The sequence below is a fragment of the Teleopsis dalmanni genome, chromosome 1 (genome assembly GCF_002237135.1).
Source record: "Teleopsis dalmanni isolate 2A chromosome 1, ASM223713v2, whole genome shotgun sequence".
In the NCBI taxonomy this organism is placed as follows: Eukaryota; Metazoa; Arthropoda; class Insecta; order Diptera; family Diopsidae; genus Teleopsis; species Teleopsis dalmanni.
In genome coordinates, this window is record NC_051846.1 from 19,796,349 (window position 1) to 19,820,767 (window position 24,419).

Sequence of the window (24,419 nt, forward strand, 5' to 3'; positions counted from 1 at the left end):
CACAATTTGTTTTTAATGTATTTACATATATCATTATAATATGTATTATATATATGTATTGTATTTAATAAAAAACACGTATAAGTAGTAATCAAATATACCACTATTATTATGGTTATAGAATCAAAGCATAAGAATAAGATTTACTTATTGCTGTGCTTGCATTATTTTGTATATATATATATTTTATATGTATTGTATATATTATATATCATATATATATCATATATATCATATAAATATCATACACATATCATATAAGTATATCATATATATCATATATCATATATATATCATATATCATATATATATCATATATCATATATATATCATATATATATATCATATATATATATATATTGTATATAATACTTCTTATACGTTTTGATAACAGACAAGTTATCAAAAGAAGACAAGAAGACAACTTTTTACTTAATGGAATAAACTAAAAAAAAGACCTAACAACCCTAAGCGAACAGCGTAATATTTTTCTGATCTGAGTCTTGTGACTGTGGAATATGAAGGCCAATCAAAGAGCCGAAAATCTAGCCAGAACCATATACGACTAGTAGACCACCATATCGATTTACTACAATGTTAAGAAAAGTTTTCCGCTATGAAACAAAAATTATAGGAATTTTTGAAGGCAGTGATTACTGGTTTATGGGCTATTAAAGAGCAAACGGCCAGAATTAAAATTCTCAACAATATTGTTTACAAAAAAACTATATCCTTTTTTTCTGTACATGCGCCGAATTTAAGAAGCAGATATTATCTAACCTATATTAAGAACAGTCAAGTCTATGTGCCGGAGCCACTCGCATTATCCATGACCAAATGCCGTTCGATACCTCCCAAACGGACTACATGAGCAGGTCCCAGCAGGCTATAGCAAGAACTCTAGATTAGTCGGTATTCGAGAAGTCTAAATAATTTAATATCGAAAAATATCAGAAGTTCCTTACGAAAACAACCTGTTCGTAACAAGGATGAACCAAAGAATGATGTGCTTAAACTCAGCAATCACTTAGTTTCTATTAAGTGGTCACATCATCACGTACTTAACATCTCTCAATAAATTTAAATTAAGAAATAATAAAATTTACATATATATATTTTTTGTTCCAATCAAAATGTAATCATTTTCTTCATCAATTTTTTTACAACAGAAATTGCAGTCGGAATCACTTTCGAAGAAATCAACCAAGATTGGGAATGGCTGTCAGAAAACTTGTTTAGCGTTTTGAATGAGATGGGAAGTGAGGAGGATATCACGAATTTTACAAATTGTAAAATACAATCTCTGTGCGCCCAAAATAATCAAGATGATGGGTATGAATCGGCAAACTTCAAGATTACAGTATCCAAATTTCGACAACTGTTTAACATGCCAGAGGAAGAGCAATTGGTGAACACGTATTCCTGCACGTAAGACTTAAATTATTAAAAAGAAAATAAATAAATAAAAGTAAATAAAAATTTAACTAATTACTGCTATCTTTTCAGCTATGTTAATAAAATACCAAGGCAGGGTCATTTATATATATCATTAAATCACATCTGCTTCTATTCTTATATGCTGGGTCAGGAAACGAAGCGTGTAATACGTTTTGCGGAACTACAAGAAATAAAATTATATGGCAGCACAATTTATATAAAAACAAACAATGCAATTCAGTATAAATTTACACTTTTATTTGGTGCTAAAGAAGCATACGATTTATTAGAGCAATTAAGTAAGATGGCTATCCAACAAATAATAAAAGTATGTTATATCAACACATTTTAACTTAAACTTTGCGAAGTCGTAATATCTTGATTTTATAATATATATATAGAATCCTGACAGTCCCATTGTTGATCATGAACCAACAAATTTCCAACGTTTAGGCCGTAAGAAGTCCAACAAACCAGGCTTACTTCGGGATCTAACAGCACGACAAAAATCGGAAGAATATCGCATGTATTTTCGTTTACCAGGATCGGAAATTATTGATGGTCAGATTAAAGGTATTTGTAACTATCCAAAATGTTTAGTTTGGTGAGTGATTTTTATTTCTTGTTTTTCAGCTAATTTATGGACACATTATTCCAAACGATTTGCTAGTGGATATATATATTTGTCGGCAAATTTCTTCTGTTTCCGAAGTGATGTAAAAGACTTAGTCAGTCTTGTTATACCCATGAAGAATATAAAGGTATATTAAAAACCAACTAAAATATCAAATATAAAATTGTTCTGATAACATAGAAAGACACTAGTGAGAAGAATTTTTAATACAAAAAGTTATTGTTGAGACTTAAAACTTGTTGTGGCTGTACCCCCCTGAGACCAAAAAGTAGATATCAAGAAAGGATTTACAAGACGATTTTATGGGTTAGGATTTTGAAGGTGGGAGAGGAGGAATATGGGAGAAGTGGTGAATTGGGATGGGTGGGATTTATGAAATATGTGTGAATATGTCTTATATATCATACATACCTACATTACTATGTTATATATAAAACGCGAGATTAAAAAAGATGTAAACAGTGTACAATAATGTGGGATGGGAAGACTTTTGTGGTGTTAGATAAAAATAAGCATAGCGTAATAGGTGCGAACGATGAATAAAGATATTGAAATAAGTAGGAACATGATAAGTAGTAAACTGAATACAGGTAAGGAAAACTTGTCACCTCAGGGACCGGAGCCATAAATAGGATTCAAAGATATGTGTACTTCTACACATGAAATTAAATGAACGACGTCATGCAGAGTAGCTTTGCAATTAAGGCAAGAAACGACTTCAAGTGGACAAGAAAAGATCTATTAAGAACATTGTTGTTCTATATTTTGGCTGTCGTTGTTGTTGTACCCCGCAGGGATTTATAAAGCAGATAAAATGAAAGAAATTACAATACGGCTACATGGGTTAGGATATGGATAGGTTATTGGTTGTGTGGGAGGGAAGGGGATTACTTATAAGTGAGAGTGAACGAGTCTCAAAACGTAACGAGTCTCAAAAAAGACAGTCCTTTTAAAAAACTGTTTAGTTCATATGACAAGAACAACCAACAACATAACATAGGTTATGGTGTGGACAGGTATTGATTGTGTTAGTGGGGAGGGGATTATTTAGGAATGAGAATGGATTACTCAATGAATTTCAAAACAGACTGTTCTTTGGTTAACCTGTTTGCTTCGCATCCCATACAAGCGGAAAACTTCAACAGGAAAAGTGAACTGCACTTGTTCACTAGTGGTTTTCTCACTGCTACGTTAACAGCAACTATACTTACTTCACTTTCAAAAAGCTTATCTTCTGAAATAAATTTTAATAATCATATAAATATAATTAAATATTAAAATTATAAATATAAATTATTTATTCATTTATATATAGACCGCCCAAAAAAAAGATGATGGACCACATCGGTTTGATAATCAAATAGTGATAACAACCGATACTCTTCCATTTATCTTCGCTCAAATTGTTGACCGTGAAACGCTTATATTGAAAATATCAAATTTACTATCACGCCTTGAATTGTAAGTATATGTTATATATGTTATAAATATATGACAAAAACAATTTCTAATCCATTATGAAATTTTATTACAGACCTGTTAACCGGGAGCGTCCCAAATACGATATATCATGGGGCAAACAAACTGCTTTAATTCAAATTTTTAAAACTGAATTCAGCGCTGAAATGCTGAAAATACAAGATGAAAAGGTAACAATATGTTCTATTTTGGTTAGATATTTGGTTTAGTAAGGATGTTCTTGGTAACCGCAGTAACAGTAAATAATCTAAAAATTGCACACGCCTCCCTTTTGCAGTAACCTTCATAGATGTGGGTTTCTTTTAAAGCTTAATTAAAATAGTTTTAGGCGCAGAATATTTTAAAAAGGCGATGCAAAGGAACCACGCTGAGCACAAAGTAGTTGGTAGTTGTTGTTGATATAGCTTGCGGGGTTTGTGTAGGCCCTTTGGGGGTGGTGAATGGTACTTTTATCTTCGAAATTTACAAGTGGCTTCGGGACGTTGACGCGATTTTTCTTGGATCCAATTGATTGTTTTAGATCACTTCTCGCTGTCCCATACAATTTCCATACTAACACGACAGAAACGCGATCATATATTATAAATGTTTTATTTAAAAAAAATCAGTTAAGATCAGTAAATGTGATCAGACTCGTAAAAAAAATAAAAACAGTCGAATATAGTCTTTTGATTCATTTGGGGTTGCTTCAGCCCCTGCTGTTATTGTTGTGGTAGCCCTCAAACCTCGTACCTGCTGATATAGTTTCTTCTAAAAATGTTGAACGGTAATTAGTCGTCAAACTCGACAAGTGGTTCTGGGATGTAGACGTGTGCGGTTTTAGAAGTAATTCTTCGGTACTCTCTCTGGATACCTGGCTGAACGTGCCTTGAAATTGTTTTTGTAGTTCACGCTGATCAAAAAAGCACATAAAATAATAATAAAAATTACATATTGAGATGCGGTGGCGGAAGTAAAGGAATATGAGATAAATCTATTTTATATATGCTGATAGGTGATAGGTGAGAGTTAGTGTACATTAAAATCTATTTGTGGTATTACTACCACATCTTAAGACTACTATCTAATTTCACATTGGCTGGGCTACCACCGTTGTATGTCATATAGGTAAAAACTGCTTAATCTCATAATCATTACTTGACCTTTTCGCAATTCCTTATCTATAAAATATTTATAAAAATAATAATTTATGTTTATAACATTTATATTTTTCTTTTAATTATTTCTAATAATTTATATCTAATATAATATTATAATGTCTATATAAAGTAATTTGTGTTACCATTTTATAGATGGCGCGTTGGGAGTCACATTTTCGTGATTTTGGGCGTGGCATATCCATGTTTCGCACAACAGAAGTAATTAATCTTATAGTGGAAGGCATACCAGATAAATTAAGAGAGGAAATTTGGTTAATATTTTCTGGTGCCATACATGAAAAAGAAATGAATCCAGGTCTATATGAAGATCTAGTAGAAAAAGTAATATTTATATATACCATATAGCAAGCTGTTTTGAATACTGTTATTAATAATTTATCATTTTATAATTTGTAGGCTGCATGTATTAAGCACTCAGTCATACATGATGAAATTGATCGTGATCTGCATCGTTCTCTACCTGAACATCCTGCATTCCAGCACTCTGATGGTATAGGTGCATTACGACGTGTTTTGCAAGCATATGCGCTGCGTAATCCACAAGTTGGCTATTGTCAAGCCATGAATATTGTTTCCTCTGTATTTCTACTGTATTGCGATGAAGAGAATGCATTTTGGATGTTAGCCAGTTTGTGTGAGAACCTGTTACAGGATTACTATAAGGATAGAGTAGTAGGAGCTCAGGTATGTTAAAATCTATTTCAAAATATATGTAATAAATGTTAATTTCTTTGTTTATTTCTTACAGATTGATCAAGGTGTACTCAATGAATTAGTTGAAACGCATTTACCAGAACTGCATGTCCATCTGGATAAAATGGGCATTATAAAAATGATCTCACTTTCATGGTTTCTAACTATTTTCATTAGTGTTATATCGTATGAAAGCTCGTTACATATTATCGATTGTTTCTTCTATGATGGTGCCAAAATTATATTTGTGGTAAATTAAAAACTTTTTCTTAATGATTAAAATCAAAGAATAACCATATATTTTTTTTATATACTTGTAGATTGCTTTGCAAATTCTCGAATGGAATCGTGATAAATTGCTACATTGCAACGACGATGGTGAAGCAATGCTCGTATTGACAAAATTCTTGGAAGGCATTTATAATCCTGAATATCAATTACCTGCGCCAACTGAGAAACGTAAAGCTGCACGTCAACACACACAGACAGTACAAACATTAATACATGAGGCATATACAAAATTTGGTGCTAAGATATCATTACAAAATATTGAAGAACTACGTAACAAGCATCGACGTCTGACACTACGCCAATTCGATATCGATAATGAAAACACAGTAGTCAAAGCACATGAAAAAAACATGTATTTCAAAAAAGAGGAATTGCATATGCTATTAGAAATTATACGTGAGGAAAAAATGGCTCTTCGTAAAGTTAATCAGCAAAAAACGCAAGGAACGAGTGAATCTCCTATACTGTTATCCTCACCAATGCATCCACGTCCTTTTCCAGAGGATAACTGCAGTCGTGCCGAAGCTTACAATGTAGATTTCGAAACGTTTAGGGTATTATTTTATGAGCTAACACCATGGCGTTCATACGCTACAATTGACTTGGCTGAAAAACTCTTTAGGGTTAGAATAACATCAAATTTATTAATTTGAAATTTAAATAATATTTCTTAGTAATTTTGTTTTTGAAACGGGCTAATTAGTCAATTGTTAAATAATATACTTTTTTAAAAAAATGTTATTTACAACAATATTTGGACTATATTTTGTAGTTATAGCCTGCGAGGTATCCTATAGATGTAAATAAGTATTGGAGAGTACAATTGATCAATTAGAACGTTTTAAAAACAAAATTATTAATAAAAATTTTAGTTATTAAAACATGTAAATAACTTTTTTATTTTTAGTTAACAGACAAAAAAAGTACTGGTTTACTAAGCTTTTCACAGATCCTGAATTCAATAGGTCTCGTTTGCTCATCGAAATATACAGAAAAGCTAAAATTACTCTACATACTCCATTTACCGCCATTATTATCAAAAGTTGAGATTGAACATACACGTCAACCAATTACAAAGACTAAAGATGATGCTGATGAAGCTTTTGAAGCAGAAGATTTCTTTTGGTATACCATTTTCAACTGATTTAACAAAACAAAAATTTGAATTTACTCTATTTTATAGTGATGATCCTACGGATTCAATTGAAGCGCTACCTTCACCTTCTGACAAAAACTTTGATGAAGATTTCGCTTTAGCGAGTGCCACACAGCATTTGCACAATTTGGCTGGTATCAGTGGTAGTACATTTGTGGATCCGATACGCACACCGAATCTGTCGACAAATTCAAATGCTTCATCAACAGCATTGAATGCGCGTACATCTACATTTTATGTAGATCTACCGAGCGAGGAGGAGTATGTTGCCAAATCACAAAATGGCGCAAGTAGTAGCTCAGGGCTCTTAATTGATGGCCTCCGCCAACAAGGACGTTTTGAATCGATTGATACGTTCTCAGATATTTCAGATTTAGGCGCAGCTAAAGTAACGCCACCGCATCTTAACGTGGAAACAATATCAAATTATTCACAAATAAGTGATTTAGTGAATACGACAAAAATGGAACGTTCCGATTCGACTACGGATACCAAAAGTTTGGGTAGCTTGGGTTATTTATTCGACCAACCCGATTCCAATTCGCCAAATGGTAAAATACCAAACATGAAAAAGGCCAATTTTCAGTTTCTATGGCAAAGTTTAGTGGAAATAGTAGGAGAGCAAGATGCTGATATGCGAAAAGCTTGTAAGTAATACGTATACGCTATTAAAATAAAATTGATACAAACTCGTTATTTTAGATGAAAATTTATTGGAGATGGGTAACAATACCATTAAAAAAGAATCAAGCTTGGAAAGCTTTACACAGCTCAACATTAGTAACGATGAGGTTAGTATTTATTTTCGATCATACTTAAATTTCGCTTAATAATTGAGTTTCATTTTTAGCCTGACACGAATGGGAATCCGACTACACCATCAGAACCTGCTTCTACTACTCGTCTATTTATGGCATTTGAAGAGCAGTATCGCTTAGCATGCGCTTCTAACAGTTCTGGAAATGCTGGCACTAGCACAAATGACAACAATTTTGTTGACTTGGACACTTGGGAGATTTCAATTAATCAATTTATGACAACAGTTTTATCTGTTACCACAATTGTAACTTGTTTTTTTATAGAAACATCAATAAAAGAAAACATTGAAAGAATGCGTAAAAATCGTCGAAAATGTTTAACATCGAATTATTAGCTTATATCTAGACAGAACAATATACTATAGTATGTATGTAAGAAATTAACTGAATAATCCTAAATTGTATATGTTATATTTATAATGTAATATAATAGTTAAATTTATGCTTATATAAATCTATTTATGTACAATATATATATTATATGCTGACTGTATGCGTGTTGGAAAAATTTTATTAATGATTTTATAGTTAACAAAAATTTATAATTTTTCTTTTAAAATTTTTAAATATATATGGTATATAAATATTTACAGATTTATTATATACTGTTTTGCAAATTTTATTTTTTATATTTATAAATTTATTAATATTTAATGCAATTATTAATTTAAATGTTAAAGTTAAGTTAATAAATAATTGTTATATTGACTATTAATAATTGTATATTTATATAAATATACATACATATACATATATATATAGATATATATATATTTGAGAGTGTGCTTGTAGAAAAATTTATAAATACATATATATACTAAAATAATTGCAATAATATTTTTTAATATCTATTATCCACTGAATGTTAAAAATAAACTATTATTATTTAGAAATCTATAACTTTTTTTGCTTATGGGTATAAGAACTTATTTGTACCAAATAATTATTATTTGGTATTATTATTATTATTATTAATATGTTATGTATTATACCATAACTTACAACTTTTATTTTTTTTTTATTTTTAACTTTTATTTTAACATTAGTTATGACGGCATTACTATTTTACTTAATAGAAGTTTTTGCATTTAATAGAGAGGTTTCAAACAGTAGTGAACTACAAACATTTTTTTATTAATTTTAATTTATTAATTTTAATTTAATTGATTTTTTTGATTCAAATTTATTAATCGGGTTTTTAATCCTTACCGATGAACAGTTCCAAAAACTGTCAATGAAGTACTTTACTCAAAACCTAATTTTCCTGAAACTGAAAGCAAAGTAGTCAGAGGATATGCTTGATTTTTTTTCTATTCATGTAAATTTGTACAACTTCTATAAGGAGTAGAGAGATGTGATCACTATTAATGAGTTGCCTTAAACTGGCCATGAAGGCCTATTCGACCGAGAAATTGCACACAATGACACGTAAATGTTGTCCACTTATAAAATAGCTAAAAATATTAGAGGTAAGTACATCTCTTAACGGAATTTAAGACATCGAAAACTGGTTACAACGTGTATCGAACCCGGTAAAATATTTGAAAGTGATATCAGCTAATTAATTTAGTCTGTCAATGTCCACTATGTACCCTTTAGCTAGCTTTGATTTTACGGTGGAAGACTGACAGACTTTAATAGTCGTTTGGCTATCATTAAGATCGGCAAGACTACTTCTTTATGTTAATATAGTTTATAATATCTTTTATACTTAAATATATCTTTTATACTTAAAAAATATTCTTGTCACTACTTTTTAATATATGTTGAATTATTATATAGCGTCTGATCAACTTACCATAGTCAGGAACAGATTTATTTCTCTATATACCTTTGATTTGATTATATGCCTCCCATAAAAAGACATTTATAGATTGTTAGCATAAATTTTAGTTATCCAAATAGATTATAGTCACTAAAAGTAATTGAGTCGAGTTCTGTAAAATTAAAAATAGTGACTGAATATCGTTGAAGTTTTAATGAGATGACTCAGCACTTAGATGACGTTATCCACTTACAATAACTTCCCTAATTTCATATAAAATCGTTTGATATAGATGATGTTACAAGATACTTAATATAAACCTATTTTTTTTTTCTGGTAACATTTTAGTGTACCATACTTACTAAGAAACAAGTAACTATGTATTAATAAGTGTATGTTCTCAAAGACCATGCGCTCAACCTTTCACGTCCTAGGCTTCAGTTCAAATCCTTTCTAGCTTCTTTAGCACCTATAAACGGTATCATTGCTGAAAATGGACAATAGAAGTTACTCTTCCTTTTTTTGTTTCCTGTTGAAGTTTCGATTTTCTGTGTTTATAAAGTCTATTAGATCTCTACATTATAGATCTGGATCATCTATATAATAAATAAATTGATTATTTCTTGTTTATTGATAGACCAATTTGGCTACTTTCTTTAAAAAATATTCGTTATAGTTCGGATCAGGTTGTTACGGAGAGAAAAATTGGAAAAGTTACTCGGAAAAATGAAAATATATTAAGATACTGGTAGTACTTTTTTCAATGGAATGTTTATGCTATAATTCGAAGTTTTCTCTAAACCGCTGAATCAATTTACATTATATATATGATATGTACTCTTTATATAAAGCTACCAAACACAGGCTATACCATTTTCATTTGGAGTCAAAATTTATGAGCAACACTCAATTTTTTTTTAATCGAGTTTTCTTGTAAACAGTTTTCTGGATCTTCTTGATAATTATTCCATATAATCCTTATATAGAGGGGAAATATATACCATTACCGTTTTTATGAAGCTTCAATATAAATATCGGCTTATCGCCGTACGAAAGAATTGTTAAAAGCAAATTTTCTTTAAATCGCTGAATTGATATGCATGATTTTTATGATATAAATATATATTATCTCTATATAAAGTTACCGAACATAAAGATATGAAACGGAAAAAGTGATAAGAAAGAAATATATAAAAAAACGGTACAAGGGAGCATGTGAGTAGAAGCTATGTCTTAATCTTAAATATGAAACGGAAGAAGTGCTAAGAAAGAAATATATAACAAAACGGGACAAAGGAGCATGAGAAGTAGAATCGATGTATTAGTCACCCGTACCAAACCGTGGGTGTGTACCTAGTATTTAGATTAATCTTTCACAAAACCATATCATCCAGGTTACCATAATCTGTATTCGTTGCTATTATACATCATCTTTTGATAAAGAGTATTTCAAATAGTTTAAATAAGAATAACATGGATTACTTTAAAACGCTGTTCTCAAGGCATTCATTCTATTGTTATACATATACCATTTTTTCTAATGTGAGGTAAAAATTAAAAACAATTATAGGTTTGCTTTTTCATGTATATACATTTATTTAAGTTATTCTTAATAACGATATTAATAAATACAATAATAGTGCATAAATATTTTTTATATCTCTTAATTTCAATTAATTATATATATATATATATTATATGGTATATATATATATATACATTTTATATTTTTTTATAACTTATTTTGCTTTAAGTTGCTTGCAGCTTACAATTTTTTTACACAATTTAACATAAATAAATCACTTCAAATATATACACTCCGAAGCCTAAATAATTTTATATATAATTGTATATACATATCGTTAGTAATTACATATATATGTATATGTAAATATACATATAAATAAATATATATTGTATATAGTTTTAGTAACGTATATATATATTGCTTCGTTTGATTGAGTTGATTTTATTTTTTAAAATTTGGAAGTGATTGAATTTAAGAATTGCTTTTTATTTTTATTTGTGCAATTTTAATTTAAATGAATTTTTTTTTTTAGATTTAGACTTAAAATTAATTATATTATATTTTTTTTTTTGTAAATATACACAAAAAGATTTAGTCTAACAAAAGGAGTTTAAGCAACAATTTCTTAAAGCTTAAAATACAATCAATTTAAACATTATATGTTGCATTAAGCGCTACTTAATAGGCTCTACTTTAATTATTATAATTTATAAATATATATTTCAATAAATAACTTATACATATATATTAAAATATTTAAGCAATTTTATTGACACATAATTACCTGCAGGTTTATTCGTTATAATTTTCTTCTCAACATCATCATATATAGAACTAAACAAATTCTTTACAATATTTTTTATATATACACATAAGTATATCTTCCCTTCTTTAATGGAAATTATGTATCATACTGATCTTTTCTACATATCTTAAAGTTTACTATAATTATTAATATATAAATATATAGATGTATACATATATATGTATATATATGCGAAAATAGTTAGTAGCTTAAAAAATAACTATTTTGTATTTCTTGCTTCATTTTGATAACAATCAGTCTGCTAAGTTAACCAGTGTTAGCTAAGTAATATATCTTTAGCATATACGAGTATATCTTCATTCCTAATATTTTATTATATAATTATAATTGAATATAATTATAATATAATTATAATTGAAAATATAAATAGATATATTGACGATAGATTCATATTAAGAGTTCACAGAGTTTAAACATTTAATGTTCGAGCAGCGCAAATGTATTAACTTTAGAATTCTAAATCAAACACTTCCAATTCTACAAAATGTTCTCGAACTGCTCGATCAGTTGATGGGTCAGAATAGATGATGACATTTTATTTTCATGTTGTTTTATACAAATACATATAACAGCCAGAGTCCAAGAATTATACTTATTTAAAGAATTATCAAAAAAAACGCAGCAAGAAAAAGTTGTCTAAATTCTAATTTAAGTATTATTGTAACAACATTCATACTTCATATAATGCATACTTTCTATATATACGTCTTTTAAAATTAAACTCAAAAAATAATAAATAATATTATTTTCCATTATATAGTATTTTTTCAAAAATAATTATTATTTGCCTTTTACTTTTACACGCTGCTTTTTATTTTAAAACGTGAAAATAATTATTATTCTTGGCTTTAAAATGAAAAACTCAAAAATAACTATTATTTTTTACAGGCAAAAAATAAAACTCCTTGTGTGTAAATTATTTTTAAAAACCAAATATAAGTTAAGCAAAATAAAACACTTGTCTTTCCTTTGCTATTCGAATCAGTCTGACTTTTAAATAGTTTCTTTTCCTCATAAGGTTTTTCCTCATAAAAATTAACATTAAAATCATTGATGATAAAAAACATTGATAGGCTGCCCTACTGCACTATCTAATCTCAGAGTAATCACTAACCGCACGTGGCAGTACGCAGATTTTAGATCAATCATGGAATAATAACAAAGATTATAAAGAATACTCAAATTAGTCAGTGGGATGGGCCCAGCCATCATAGAGTAAAAGTGCCCAGATGAACTAATTCGGAAAAGGCTCAACATAAGACAAGAAAAATATATAGAATGGTTGGTACAGGTAAGGAGTTAATTTTGTTTTTAATATTTTTATTAAATTATTATTATTTAATAATATGTTGCACAATGGAGATTGGTATCGTCAACACAAATCTATATCGACTGATGGACATGGTGGGTGGTGCTTATGGAGGGGAAGGAAATGAAATTATAAAGGACTCACATTAAAAAAAAAAACTAAAAATAATATAACGAGAATGGCATTTAAATTGAATTCGCAAACTCACGAAGCAGTTATTGCCCATCTACCACCTGAATTTATTAAGTGCATGTGGAGTGTGAGAGAAAAAGCACCTGGCTGGATGTAAAACACTTTCCATAAAATCGTCAGAGTTGGTCATTATTTTACTGCTCTATGATTTTGAAGGAGCGTTCTATCAAGAATGTTTAGGGTTAATAGAGGGTTAGGAGAGTAAATAGTTACGAAAGTTATAACTACTTAAAAACAGAAATACATTCATAGACAAAACCAAATTTCAATTAGAAATTAACTACATTTTTAAGATAATATCTCAGAGTGATTTTAAACCCTTGAACTCTTCACGATAGACAAATCCTTATTAAAACAATAAAGTCGTACAGTAAATTAACTTTAGACATAAATAAAATATTATAATTATTATATAGTCATCTATATAAATATCGCTCAGGGCGTAGTGTCATTACAACTGATTGTGGATACATACAAGGGGCTAAGCTAATTATACTGAAATCTCCAAGCCACATTACAACGTTTCTGTAAGTATCTAAATACGAATTTTTTTATCTATCGTCAATAATAAAGAAATTTGTTAAAAAGTTTTTTTAACCTTTCAATGAAACATGCTATAATGCAGCACTAAAAGTTTTTATTATAACTAATAGTTAACACCTGTATTGGAAAGGAAATATATGTTGAATTGTAAAAATTGTTTTCTTTTATAATTTTAAATAATATATACAGTAATAATATTTCAAATCATTTGATGCAAAAGTTGCTGTTTTTTTTTTACAACAATTTAATATATAGTATTATATTTAATATATATTAATTTATAGAAATTACTGTTAGTATTTAATGTTAAATTTCAATTTAAGTATTGTTGCAATATAAACCTCCAGTGCTACATTATAATCGATAATGATGGTCTCTTGTATGTCTCTAATTATATTTTGATTTAAAATTTACCAAGTTCAAGAATTCAGTTTTTATTTCAATTACAATAAGCTTAATAAATATGTACAAATAATATTATAGAAGCATATAGCACAAATAGTATAAGATATTGCAAGCGTAATAAAAGAGTCTGTTTCTAAATTAATGATTTATATATATATGTATATTTTTGTGTTTTGTTAATTTATATATAAAAATAAAAGCATCTATTATAAAACTACAATAAAGTTATAAAAATGTTTATTAAGTTATGCTCTTCAATAAATCATATTAAGCTGATTATAAACCAATTAAAAAATAAATTAATATAATATAGACAATTGTGGTCAAACCTAGTTATGTATTAAGTAAAGTGAAAACTTTTATAATCCTTAAATCAAAGTCCGATATAGCTAATAAGTTTAAGACAATGAATTCAGCATTTTCTGTCCATACACTGATTCAACAAAATGGGGAAACCATTAATTTTTTCCGCCCAACGTTTTAATAATTACCGATTAGCTGTTAAAAACCACCAAAATACCACGCTGACCTATCCGATATAAGAAAATTTAAATGTAATCCCGAAAAAAAACAATCACAGCTAAACATCGATGTAGTCCAAACCTTTAACCGTTAAGAAAACGTATATTCTTGCATTTTATGTACGGAATCGAGCGATAAGCAATTTGGTCTATAGACCGCTTTATAACTTCAGTTACTAGAATATGTGCGGTTTTCAAGTCAGCATATGATTTTCCATGTGTAAACAGTAATACTTAGTCCTCTTTTATATCCGACCTCAATGATATTAGCTCCATTTCATTAGGTATGGAATCATTTTAGCACGCAGAGTACACTCATAAAAAACCAAATATAAATGCGTATAAATGTTTTTCGCATAAACTACTAGAATACAATCACATTCGCCTCAGATATGATTCATAAGTGTATTTGATAATGAATGTCGGTGCTATTGAATCAGCTTCACAAGAATGTATACACACTTCTAAGTAGAATAGCATGATTGGCAAATGATTCATGAATCATAGCATGTACTCAAGTGGCATGAATATACTCATCGAAATTGAATGACGATAAATAGTATAAATCATTATAAGTACTGTCAGTTGTATGTATAAATCAGATGGAGTTGAATATACCAAAAAAAAAGTCAGAATACATATAAATGAAACATTCTCAATGATTCGAGTGTTGAGTACTTATTGCAACTCTCTGGTATAGACATATCCATGTTATGAAGAATGAAATCGACAAATGTTTCTTGGAGGATGGATTCTACTAAATATTATGCAAATAGGATGTCCATGGGACTCTCAATAACTGCTCAAACTTCAGGAGTTGCTATTGTTTATGTGTTTGTTGTTTTCGAAACTTTCTAAGAATCATCTGGTGAAAGTCACAAAAAGTCTTTCTAAATTTCAAACCCCAAAATCTTAGTATTTATACTTTGTGCTTATAGCAGAATTATTTAAGAAATTCTTGAAATATTAAAGAAATTGTTTCAGTTCTCTGTCATTTTCTGCATATTTTACACAAATTTCTGGTTACATCTACTCTGGAACCTATGGAATGTGAATATAGACTTCAAGTCTTCAAATTACATATTACATGAGTAATTAATTTGAGTTACAATTATTAAAAATTTAGTTTAAACAAGTTTTTTTAATTGGAATTTAATCAGCTTTTTACATTTTAATTCTTTGTTCTCTACTTATAGAACATGACAATAATCAACTGAATAAAATATTTTTTAAAAGCATTTAAATTGTTTCATAAAAACCCACTGTTAAATATTAAGCTGTTAATATTAATTGAAGAAAGAGATCTTCGTGGGAAAATCTACTGATGGCAGATAACCCATTACACAGCTTTTAATAGTACTAACTTTAAAATCTTACTATAAAAATATATATAGATATAGATTTATATTCCTCTTAATACTTTTTTTTTTGGAACATTTACAAACTATGATTTAAATGTTTTAAATAAATTTTTATAGTCTAAGATTTTATAATATGATTAAAATCCATATCTGATAAAATAATTTGTCTGAGTAAAAAACTCAGCTGTTAAAAGCTTTAAAACTACTGCATTTAAAAAAAGAAGTTAATAAACTTACTTTCATAATCATTATCTTTATATATACACAACGAGAAAAAAATCTTCGGTACTACATTTACAAATAATAAAATTTTTTATATACAAATATTAACAATATATACAATTAGTTAATTATAAGAGTGGAACTAATAACCACAAGTATCTAATGTGCCCCAATTTTAAGAGAGTTTACAGAGTACATAAATCATTATTAGTATCTGACATTAGGTTTTTTTTTAGAAAAATCTTAAAAACAAGATATTTTAAACATTGCATGCTAACACTTAACATATTAAGCTTAGTACTCACCAAGCGAACGTTTTACTCGTAAACTGTGCCTTTCTTAGAAAATTTTTTCTTGTACGCAAAATGTTCGCTTTGGTGAATACTAAACATTACATCTTGACACATACAAAAGATATATTATTTTTATCCACATAAAATCAATATTTATAAAATATATATTACATACACATAATTTAATAAACATTTATCATATAGTACACAAAAAATTTTAAATAAATAAATAAATTAACATCGATAAACATTACTAACTTTATTACAGAAAAATTCATATAGTTAATATTATTTTGTATATATTATTTTAGTAGATAAACATGAATATAGATTTATTAAAATAATAAATTCTAACAGAAAATATATTATCTGCATCTGCGAAACATAAACACATATTTATAGAAATAATAATTTCTAACAGAAAATAGAATTCTCTGCATTAACTTTGGAAAATTGCTACGATTGGGGAAAAAAACAGATCTAAGCAATACGATACGACAAACGATACAATAAACATAACGATTAAACGTAACGATTAAACGTCACGATGAACGTCACGATAAACGTTACGATAAAAGTTACGATAAGCAACATGTTTCAATAATTGACTTAATACTACAAATAAGCGATTAGTCCATTATGAGTTTATCTTATAATGTTGTTCTGAGCGATATATTGCTTAATGGTATCGTTTAGATGCTAGTTGTTTTTTTATATGTTACGTTCTCAACTGAGTAGTGACCTTTCGAACAATTATATTGTTATTGTTATCTGGTACGAGAATCTCGTAATTTGGATTTGAATTTGAATCAATTCACATAGCATAGCATAGATCATCATCGCATAGTTCTGCTTATATGTATTTTTTTATATAAGAATAAGAACAATTTCTTCGATTTAATTTTTCTTAATTATAAATAAATAATCTCATAATCACATTAAAAAAGCGAAACTTCAAGCAAAGAAAAAAAAATTAATAGCTTAGCGTAAGTGTTAATTCGTTTATTTTATTTAATTTTTTTTTAAATAATTTTTTTTAAAACTTTTTCCAACTTTAATGACAGTGAATATATAAGCAACGAAAATATTTTGTTAAGATTAAAGATTTGAGTAATGAAATAACCTCATATTCCTAGTGAAACACTAACAGGTCTCTACACACAAAATCAAGTAAACGCTGAGACTAACTCAAATAAACCATTCATATTAGTTATATCTTGTAATTAATAAAATAAAATTTTTATTCTCTCTATAATTTATAGAAAGGTTTCGAAAAGTAGTCAACTACAACAACAAAAATTTTTTTAATATTATTTTAATTAATTGAATTTTTGGCCGATCATACAACTGTTTCGAGTGCTGTCAAATACCCATCATCAGTGGTCTTGGAAATAATGCTTGTAACGTTGAAATCGTACTCATAATTTTTATATATTATAAATAGATTGAATTAGTACATTACAGATATTCATGATCTTAAATGCCAACAACAAAACACATATATTCGAAATGTTGTTGCTGCTTTGCACTATTACTCGTTGCACGAGATCGAGAATACCTCTACAATAGTCCCGAATGTAAAAAGTAATATCATTGCATCATAGCTTAGCTAATTATTGGTATGATCAGTTAATATAGTATATCTGTAATTCCATTGATTTTTCTTTATCTACTATATAATTAGATCTACTGTATAATTATAAGTTTTTACTAGTTTTTTTTATTTTCAACAAATTTTATGTCCTTTGTGTGATAGAGAGAGAGAAAGAGGCCGAGAAATATGGAATTTTACTGTCATGCCAGTTGGAACAAGCTTAATGCAAATGTCTCAGTATTCAATAGATTTGATATAAGCTTTAGATATCAAGTTCTAAATCTATTTTTTCTTCTTGAGCAAGAGAGAAGGTAGAGAGATAGTGAGAGGGATATCATGTTACTGTCATTCCAGTTCGAACAAGTTCAATGCACCTGTTTCCGTGCTTAATAAATTTGAAATAATCTTTAGTTGATAATCTAATAATCTTAACTTTTAAATCTATTTTTTCTTGATAAGAGAGGTAGGAAGGAGGCATAGAGATAGTGAGAGGGATATCATTCTACTGTCATTCCTGTTGGAACAAGCTTAATGCAATTGTCTACATGCTTAATAGAATTTAAAATCTTTAGATTTTAAATCTATTTTTTCTTCTTCATGTCTTTTAGATGTTGTCCTAATGAAGCAAAAAATATATTCATTATATGAATCTCATATTCTAGCTCCTGTTCACGTATTGTGTAAGTGAAAATCTTGCTCCGAAAGAAGAAAATTATTGGTAAAATGCAAAAATGCTTTCAAGAAAATATAAAACATATCAGTAAACTTATATTAAGTGTTATATACGTACATATGAATATAAGATAAATTTTAAAATATTAAAATAAACATTGATTGTATACAGATACTTTGTCCAATGTTTATTATATGCACTTGAAAGCAGTCAAACATATTAAGTGAACAGAATTAATTCACTCACAAATACTTTTCTTATTGGTTGTTACAACATAAACTAACTTCAAGCAAATATACAGAATTCAACACTTTGTCGCATACACTAACAAAATAAAACATATATAACATATAATTAATTTAAAATAAATACGTATTCATATGGAAAAAGTCCTGCTTTACTTTCCTAAGTCTCTTACTTGTCACAATCGATTTCCATCGATCATTTATGCCACAGAATCACTACTTGATTTCATCTCACGTTCACGAAAAAACCCGCGCTCAGTTTTACATTCTCTGATGGTAACTGTTTCCAAATTAACTGTTACATCTGTGATGACCACCTTATCGGATATGTTACATTTTGTTGGTAACCAAAAACGTGGTGGTAGAGCTTTTGGTGAGAGCGGCATTAATGGTAATTGCTGTGACTGATGATGTGGTGATAATGAAAGTTCACCCAGATTATCACCTTTTTGATTGATGTTTTGCTGTTCCGGTTGACTATCAGCTTGTGATGATGAATCATCATCATCTTGTGCATTATATTGTTGTGTTTTTTCAGATGGTGTTGCCTGTTCCGGTCGAGAAGCGGGCGTTTCAGGTGATAATGGTTCAGTTTCTGCTTTTAATGGTGTAGATATTGGCGTTGCAGAATCAACTGAGCAATGATGCTTTACAGCTGGTGGACCATCAGGTGATGTTTTTATAGTAACACCAATTTTACCTGATTCCTTGAGCACTTCTGCTTTACGTTTGGTACCTATAGCTATTTCTTTTTGATTTAAAGGTTGATCATCTGAGCTAGAAGAATTTGTATCGGCTTCAGATATAAAAGCTAAATTCGAGGAATTGCTATGTTCTTTTTGTCGTTTTGTTTCTGCATGCGTATGTGGTGATTCTGAACGACGTCCTGAGCTACGTTCGGATTTTAAGTGATGATGATGGTGATGATCTCGTTTCTTTTCCTTATCTTTTTCTTTATCATGGTGATGATGATGATGATGGTGGTGATGATGATGATGATTTGTTGCGCCTGTAGCGCTTGTAGCTGCTGCTGATGTAGTTGGTTGTATGAGTTCCGCATCATCATTGGTAAATGTGTATTCATCTTCTTCAGATTCCGGTTCTGGATCACGTTCTTTTTCCTTCTTTTTGGGGCCACGTTTAGAGGGAGTATTTGATGATTTATTGCTTTGTTCGTATATTTCAATTAGGCGCCGATCGAGTATATTTACTTCAGGCTCCCAAGTATTATAACGTTGATTCCAACCCTTCCATTTGACCCTATACTCCACAACGCCCTGAAAGAAAGGTAATTATTAGTATTTCTAGACATATGAATATGTAATAAATAATAAAAATAAAAAAGAAATATGTTGTAGGTTGAAATTATTCAATGCATAGAATCGGATTTTAAGAGAAAATTCAATCATTTAATAGTAAAGTTAAAATAGATTCCGAAAATGATATTAACATTATGATATTATCAATCGTTGGGGAATAAAAACCGAAGACATCTGTTCAATTGCTTCTCTATATATAATATATAAACCTTATGAAGATTATTATTATCCATTACTGCTACTCTGTGTTAAATAAATTATAGTTCGCAATTATAGAATCTGTTTCGAACTATTGAATAATTGTTTTAATACATATATAAGTATATATTTAGTTTATTGCCAAAGGTAACGATAAGATTTTAGAACTAGACGAGTCTGTGTGTCTCGGGGACACTTGTCTTTACAGACGATCAAGCGATGGCATATTTCTCAATAGTTGTAAAACTAGTCAGTTTCATCAAGCTATTAATATATCATATTTTTTTGGAATTGATATAACTAATATTGTGCCAAAAACTTTTAGAAAAAATTATGATTGGATTAACTGCATGTTAATTCCAGGTTCTAGATGGAATGAGATCTACATCCAGAAGCTACTCACCTATAGAGACGAATAAAGATCTCTCATACTTGCTGTTCAGAGTCCAAAACAGAAAGCCACATGCCTGGGCTACAACTACAGAATCAGTTATATAATTTCGTTGTCATATTCTACTGAAATCCTAAATAAACCGAAAATTTATACACTCGGAAAGAGAAATAGTAGATAGAGTACTTCTGTTTGATGGGAATAGATTTAAATATTTTGAAAGAAAAACGCAATCCTTGAACCATTTGAGAATATTCCACACATATCTTATTAGATATATATAATATAATCTTATAGATTATAATAAATATTTGTGATTCATTTTATCAAAAAATTCCGTAAATGATTCAAAATATTGGGAGAATATATTGAGATATAAGAAGCGAAGAGCGCTTATAGTACACACGCATAAGAGGGAGAGCAATTTAGGTTGGAATGATGGCTTTGTTTTCAAAATCCACTTAAGCTTAAGAAAGGATACGTTGTGATACTACGGACAGACGGATTCTAGCATGATTCATACGCAAACTAGACGAAGCATTGTCACGCTAAAACCCACGATCCTACATTTAAGCGAAAGTGAACCACCTTAACAAGCCTATATACTTGACCAACTTTCTAGAATGACAAGTTTGTCAAGTCAATAAGGAAACGAGCACCGAATATTTTAAATCTCCTCCTAGTCAACGGTAGACATTGACACATGAGAAGTAGTTTCGAACTCATCCGCAAAGCCACAATAAAAGTCGGAATAAAGTAGACCCAGTCTAATAGCATGTCTCCCTAGTGCACAGTGACCTGTTAGCACCGAGACTATAGCGCAGAGCAGGTTACGATTTAATTGAAGCAGCTAACTAGTGTGTTTTTATCCAATTCAGATAATATCAATTATAAGATTTGACAGGAGTATTTATCTACCCAAGTGTATTTAGTTTCAAGTGGTTTGCCAATATCCGAGAAATGGATGTCAGAAAGCAGAGTGCTTGCTTTAACAAGCACGTCTGGTCTTAAGTTACCCCATATGTTATTGCTATCCATTTGTCCTGGTCACTGACATACCTAGCTAGCTCGCTAAATGGTTTAACCTAGCATTATCGAACTTTTAAAGATATTGTTGTAGCGCTTATCAGAGATTTGATCAACTAGTCTAGATTACGAAGGAAACTTGTTACAGCCAATATGTTTTGTATATATAGCAAACTATGTTCTAGAAATTTCTTATTTGAAAAATTCATTTACAAGCGAATTGTATGAATTCTTAAAGGCAATGAAGGGTTAAATCGGCTTTTTGATATAAAATTTGTGCTGATGCCTAGAGGCATGAATGTATAATTTTAAGGAAGCCCACTGCCTTCGAATAAAGATTTCTTCAATAAACAACTATTGTTTTATCAAAAAAAAACACCACGAAATCCTGTTGTTCAAATAGTGAGTATTATAATCTATATAGATTTAAGGTATGTAACCTAACATATATATTTAGTTGTGAATAATCATTAACCCTTTATAAACATCTTGCCACAGGAATGTTTCTCTTTCACTAATTCACCATTGAGTAAAATATTTGGCGCGTTCTAACTGTCTATTCTTAATTCATCAAAAATATTGTAAACAAAACAAAAAAAAAAATACAAATTGAATAAAATACAAAACGAAAAAAAACATCAAAAACAAAAAAGGAAAAAAGTCATGGAGGCATCAAGGGAAAAAAACAAAGGATAATTGAAATCCAACAAAAACAACAACAACAGCACGAAACCACAAATGTTCAAATTCGAGTGCGTTCAATTGGAAAGAAACTATGGCACAAAAGGACAACCAATTGAAGTGTTTTATACGTGTGTTGGGATGTGTGTGAGGGCAGCTGAATGAGAATTCAATAATTGCATTAATTACAGCGTCCCAGAAGAAATTGCTGCAATAGCAGATGACGTTAAATACATCCAGCACGAGGCAGCTGTTAGCAGCTGGTGTGATAAAAATAAAGTTGTTTTTCGTTTTTTTTTTTTTTGAATATTGCGTTGTTGAAGGATATACATTATCACCTTGAATTTGATATAAGCAATTAAAGGATTTTTTTATCACCTTCAAATATATATACAATATATATTTCGAATATATATAAATTAATTTACCTTTCTAACGCGTTTTTGTATTATTCGCTCGGCGGCGTAGACCCTGTCATCCGAGCTTCCCATTACGTTATCCAGTTTAAGATAATTTGCCAGAAATTTTACTTAGAAAAATATTTGACAACAATTTACTTTGTAATGACACTTATTATTATTAGTTTGAGCAATTTCATTGATTTTTTAGTTCACAAATAAAGATTTATTATTAAAAATTTATTTTATGTTGTTTACAACTTTAAAATATTGTTTATTTACAATTAAATTTTGTGATTATTTGATTCACAAAAAAAAACAAATAATGCATTTCTTTGAAAACGCACAAGAAACTGATGTGGAAAAACCCAAAGAAGAAAACAAAAACGAAGAATGTGAGAAAAATATACAAAACGTCCTTCAATTTTATGCTTGACTCCTTTTTACATATGCCTTTTCAAATACATTCCGACTCGCTCACACTTGTACACGCACTTTTATGCTTTTCACCGAAAGAAAATCAGTAAAAATTTTGCGTATAATTTTTAAGAAACAAATGCTTAACTCAAATATACAATTTTTTGTATAACATTTATATCACATTCAATATTAAACAAATATAATTGTGTTTTTTTACAAAATTATTTGTTTACAATTTTATTTTATTACTGAATTTTATTAAATTTATTCATAACACAATTCCGCTGCTACTCTCGCGTCCGGTGTTTTTTGGAATGAATTCGCTTTGCCTTTTCGTTTATTCATAGGGTTGCATTTCTTATGCCTTCAATTCGCTTCGTATAAGTATTAAAATAATAATTTGTGTGTACGTAATTATATAAACAACATACACAAACTATTTATTAATGATTGCTTTTATATTTGAATATAATTTTATATATCTAGATTTATGTAGAACACATTTGCATTCAAGAATATTCTTGAATAATTATCACACCAAACATTTCGCCGCATCTAATTAAATGAATTGGAAAAAAGTGCTGCCAAGTCTTGACACATAAGAAAAGCTTTAAATTTTGTTGCTTAATTTAGCTTAGAATATGACATATAAATTAATTTTTAGTACATTATAAAAAGAAATTTATTATTTATTGCCCATTGTTTATATTTGATATATAATGATTTTTATAAAATTTATTGTACAATTGGGAATGTGTTAATACGCACGTACGCACATATGTGTATAAAACTAGTGCAATACACTGAAAAAAATAATTGTATGATTAAAAAATAATAATTT

The 24,419-nt window shown here is 29.0% G+C and overlaps 2 protein-coding genes across 2 annotated transcripts in view; one reads left to right on the forward strand and one right to left on the reverse strand.

Moving 5' to 3' along the window:
- LOC119677816 (TBC1 domain family member 9-like) overlaps window positions 1-8,075 on the forward strand; it is a 15,453-nt gene extending 7,378 nt beyond the window's left edge. Inside the window, exons 4-17 of the mRNA XM_038089350.1 lie at window positions 1,170-1,428; window positions 1,507-1,765; window positions 1,839-2,010; window positions 2,071-2,198; window positions 3,387-3,532; window positions 3,606-3,720; window positions 4,843-5,031; window positions 5,107-5,394; window positions 5,459-5,653; window positions 5,724-6,317; window positions 6,602-6,819; window positions 6,878-7,497; window positions 7,553-7,641; window positions 7,701-8,075. Coding sequence (XP_037945278.1) covers window positions 1,170-1,428; window positions 1,507-1,765; window positions 1,839-2,010; window positions 2,071-2,198; window positions 3,387-3,532; window positions 3,606-3,720; window positions 4,843-5,031; window positions 5,107-5,394; window positions 5,459-5,653; window positions 5,724-6,317; window positions 6,602-6,819; window positions 6,878-7,497; window positions 7,553-7,641; window positions 7,701-8,003 — 3,575 coding nt within the window. The 3' untranslated portion in view covers window positions 8,004-8,075. The remainder of the gene's footprint in view (window positions 1-1,169; window positions 1,429-1,506; window positions 1,766-1,838; window positions 2,011-2,070; window positions 2,199-3,386; window positions 3,533-3,605; window positions 3,721-4,842; window positions 5,032-5,106; window positions 5,395-5,458; window positions 5,654-5,723; window positions 6,318-6,601; window positions 6,820-6,877; window positions 7,498-7,552; window positions 7,642-7,700) is intronic.
- An 11,062-nt stretch (window positions 8,076-19,137) lies between these two features.
- On the reverse strand, window positions 19,138-23,361 carry LOC119672145 (polycomb group protein Pc-like). The gene is made up of 2 exons (XM_038083122.1): window positions 23,189-23,361; window positions 19,138-20,422 (listed from the first exon to the last, which is right to left on the reverse strand). The coding sequence occupies exons 1-2, from the start codon at window positions 23,249-23,251 to the stop codon at window positions 19,346-19,348; spliced, it is 1,140 nt and encodes a 379-aa protein (XP_037939050.1). The 5' UTR covers window positions 23,252-23,361; the 3' UTR covers window positions 19,138-19,345.
- Between the last annotated feature and the right edge of the window lie 1,058 nt (window positions 23,362-24,419).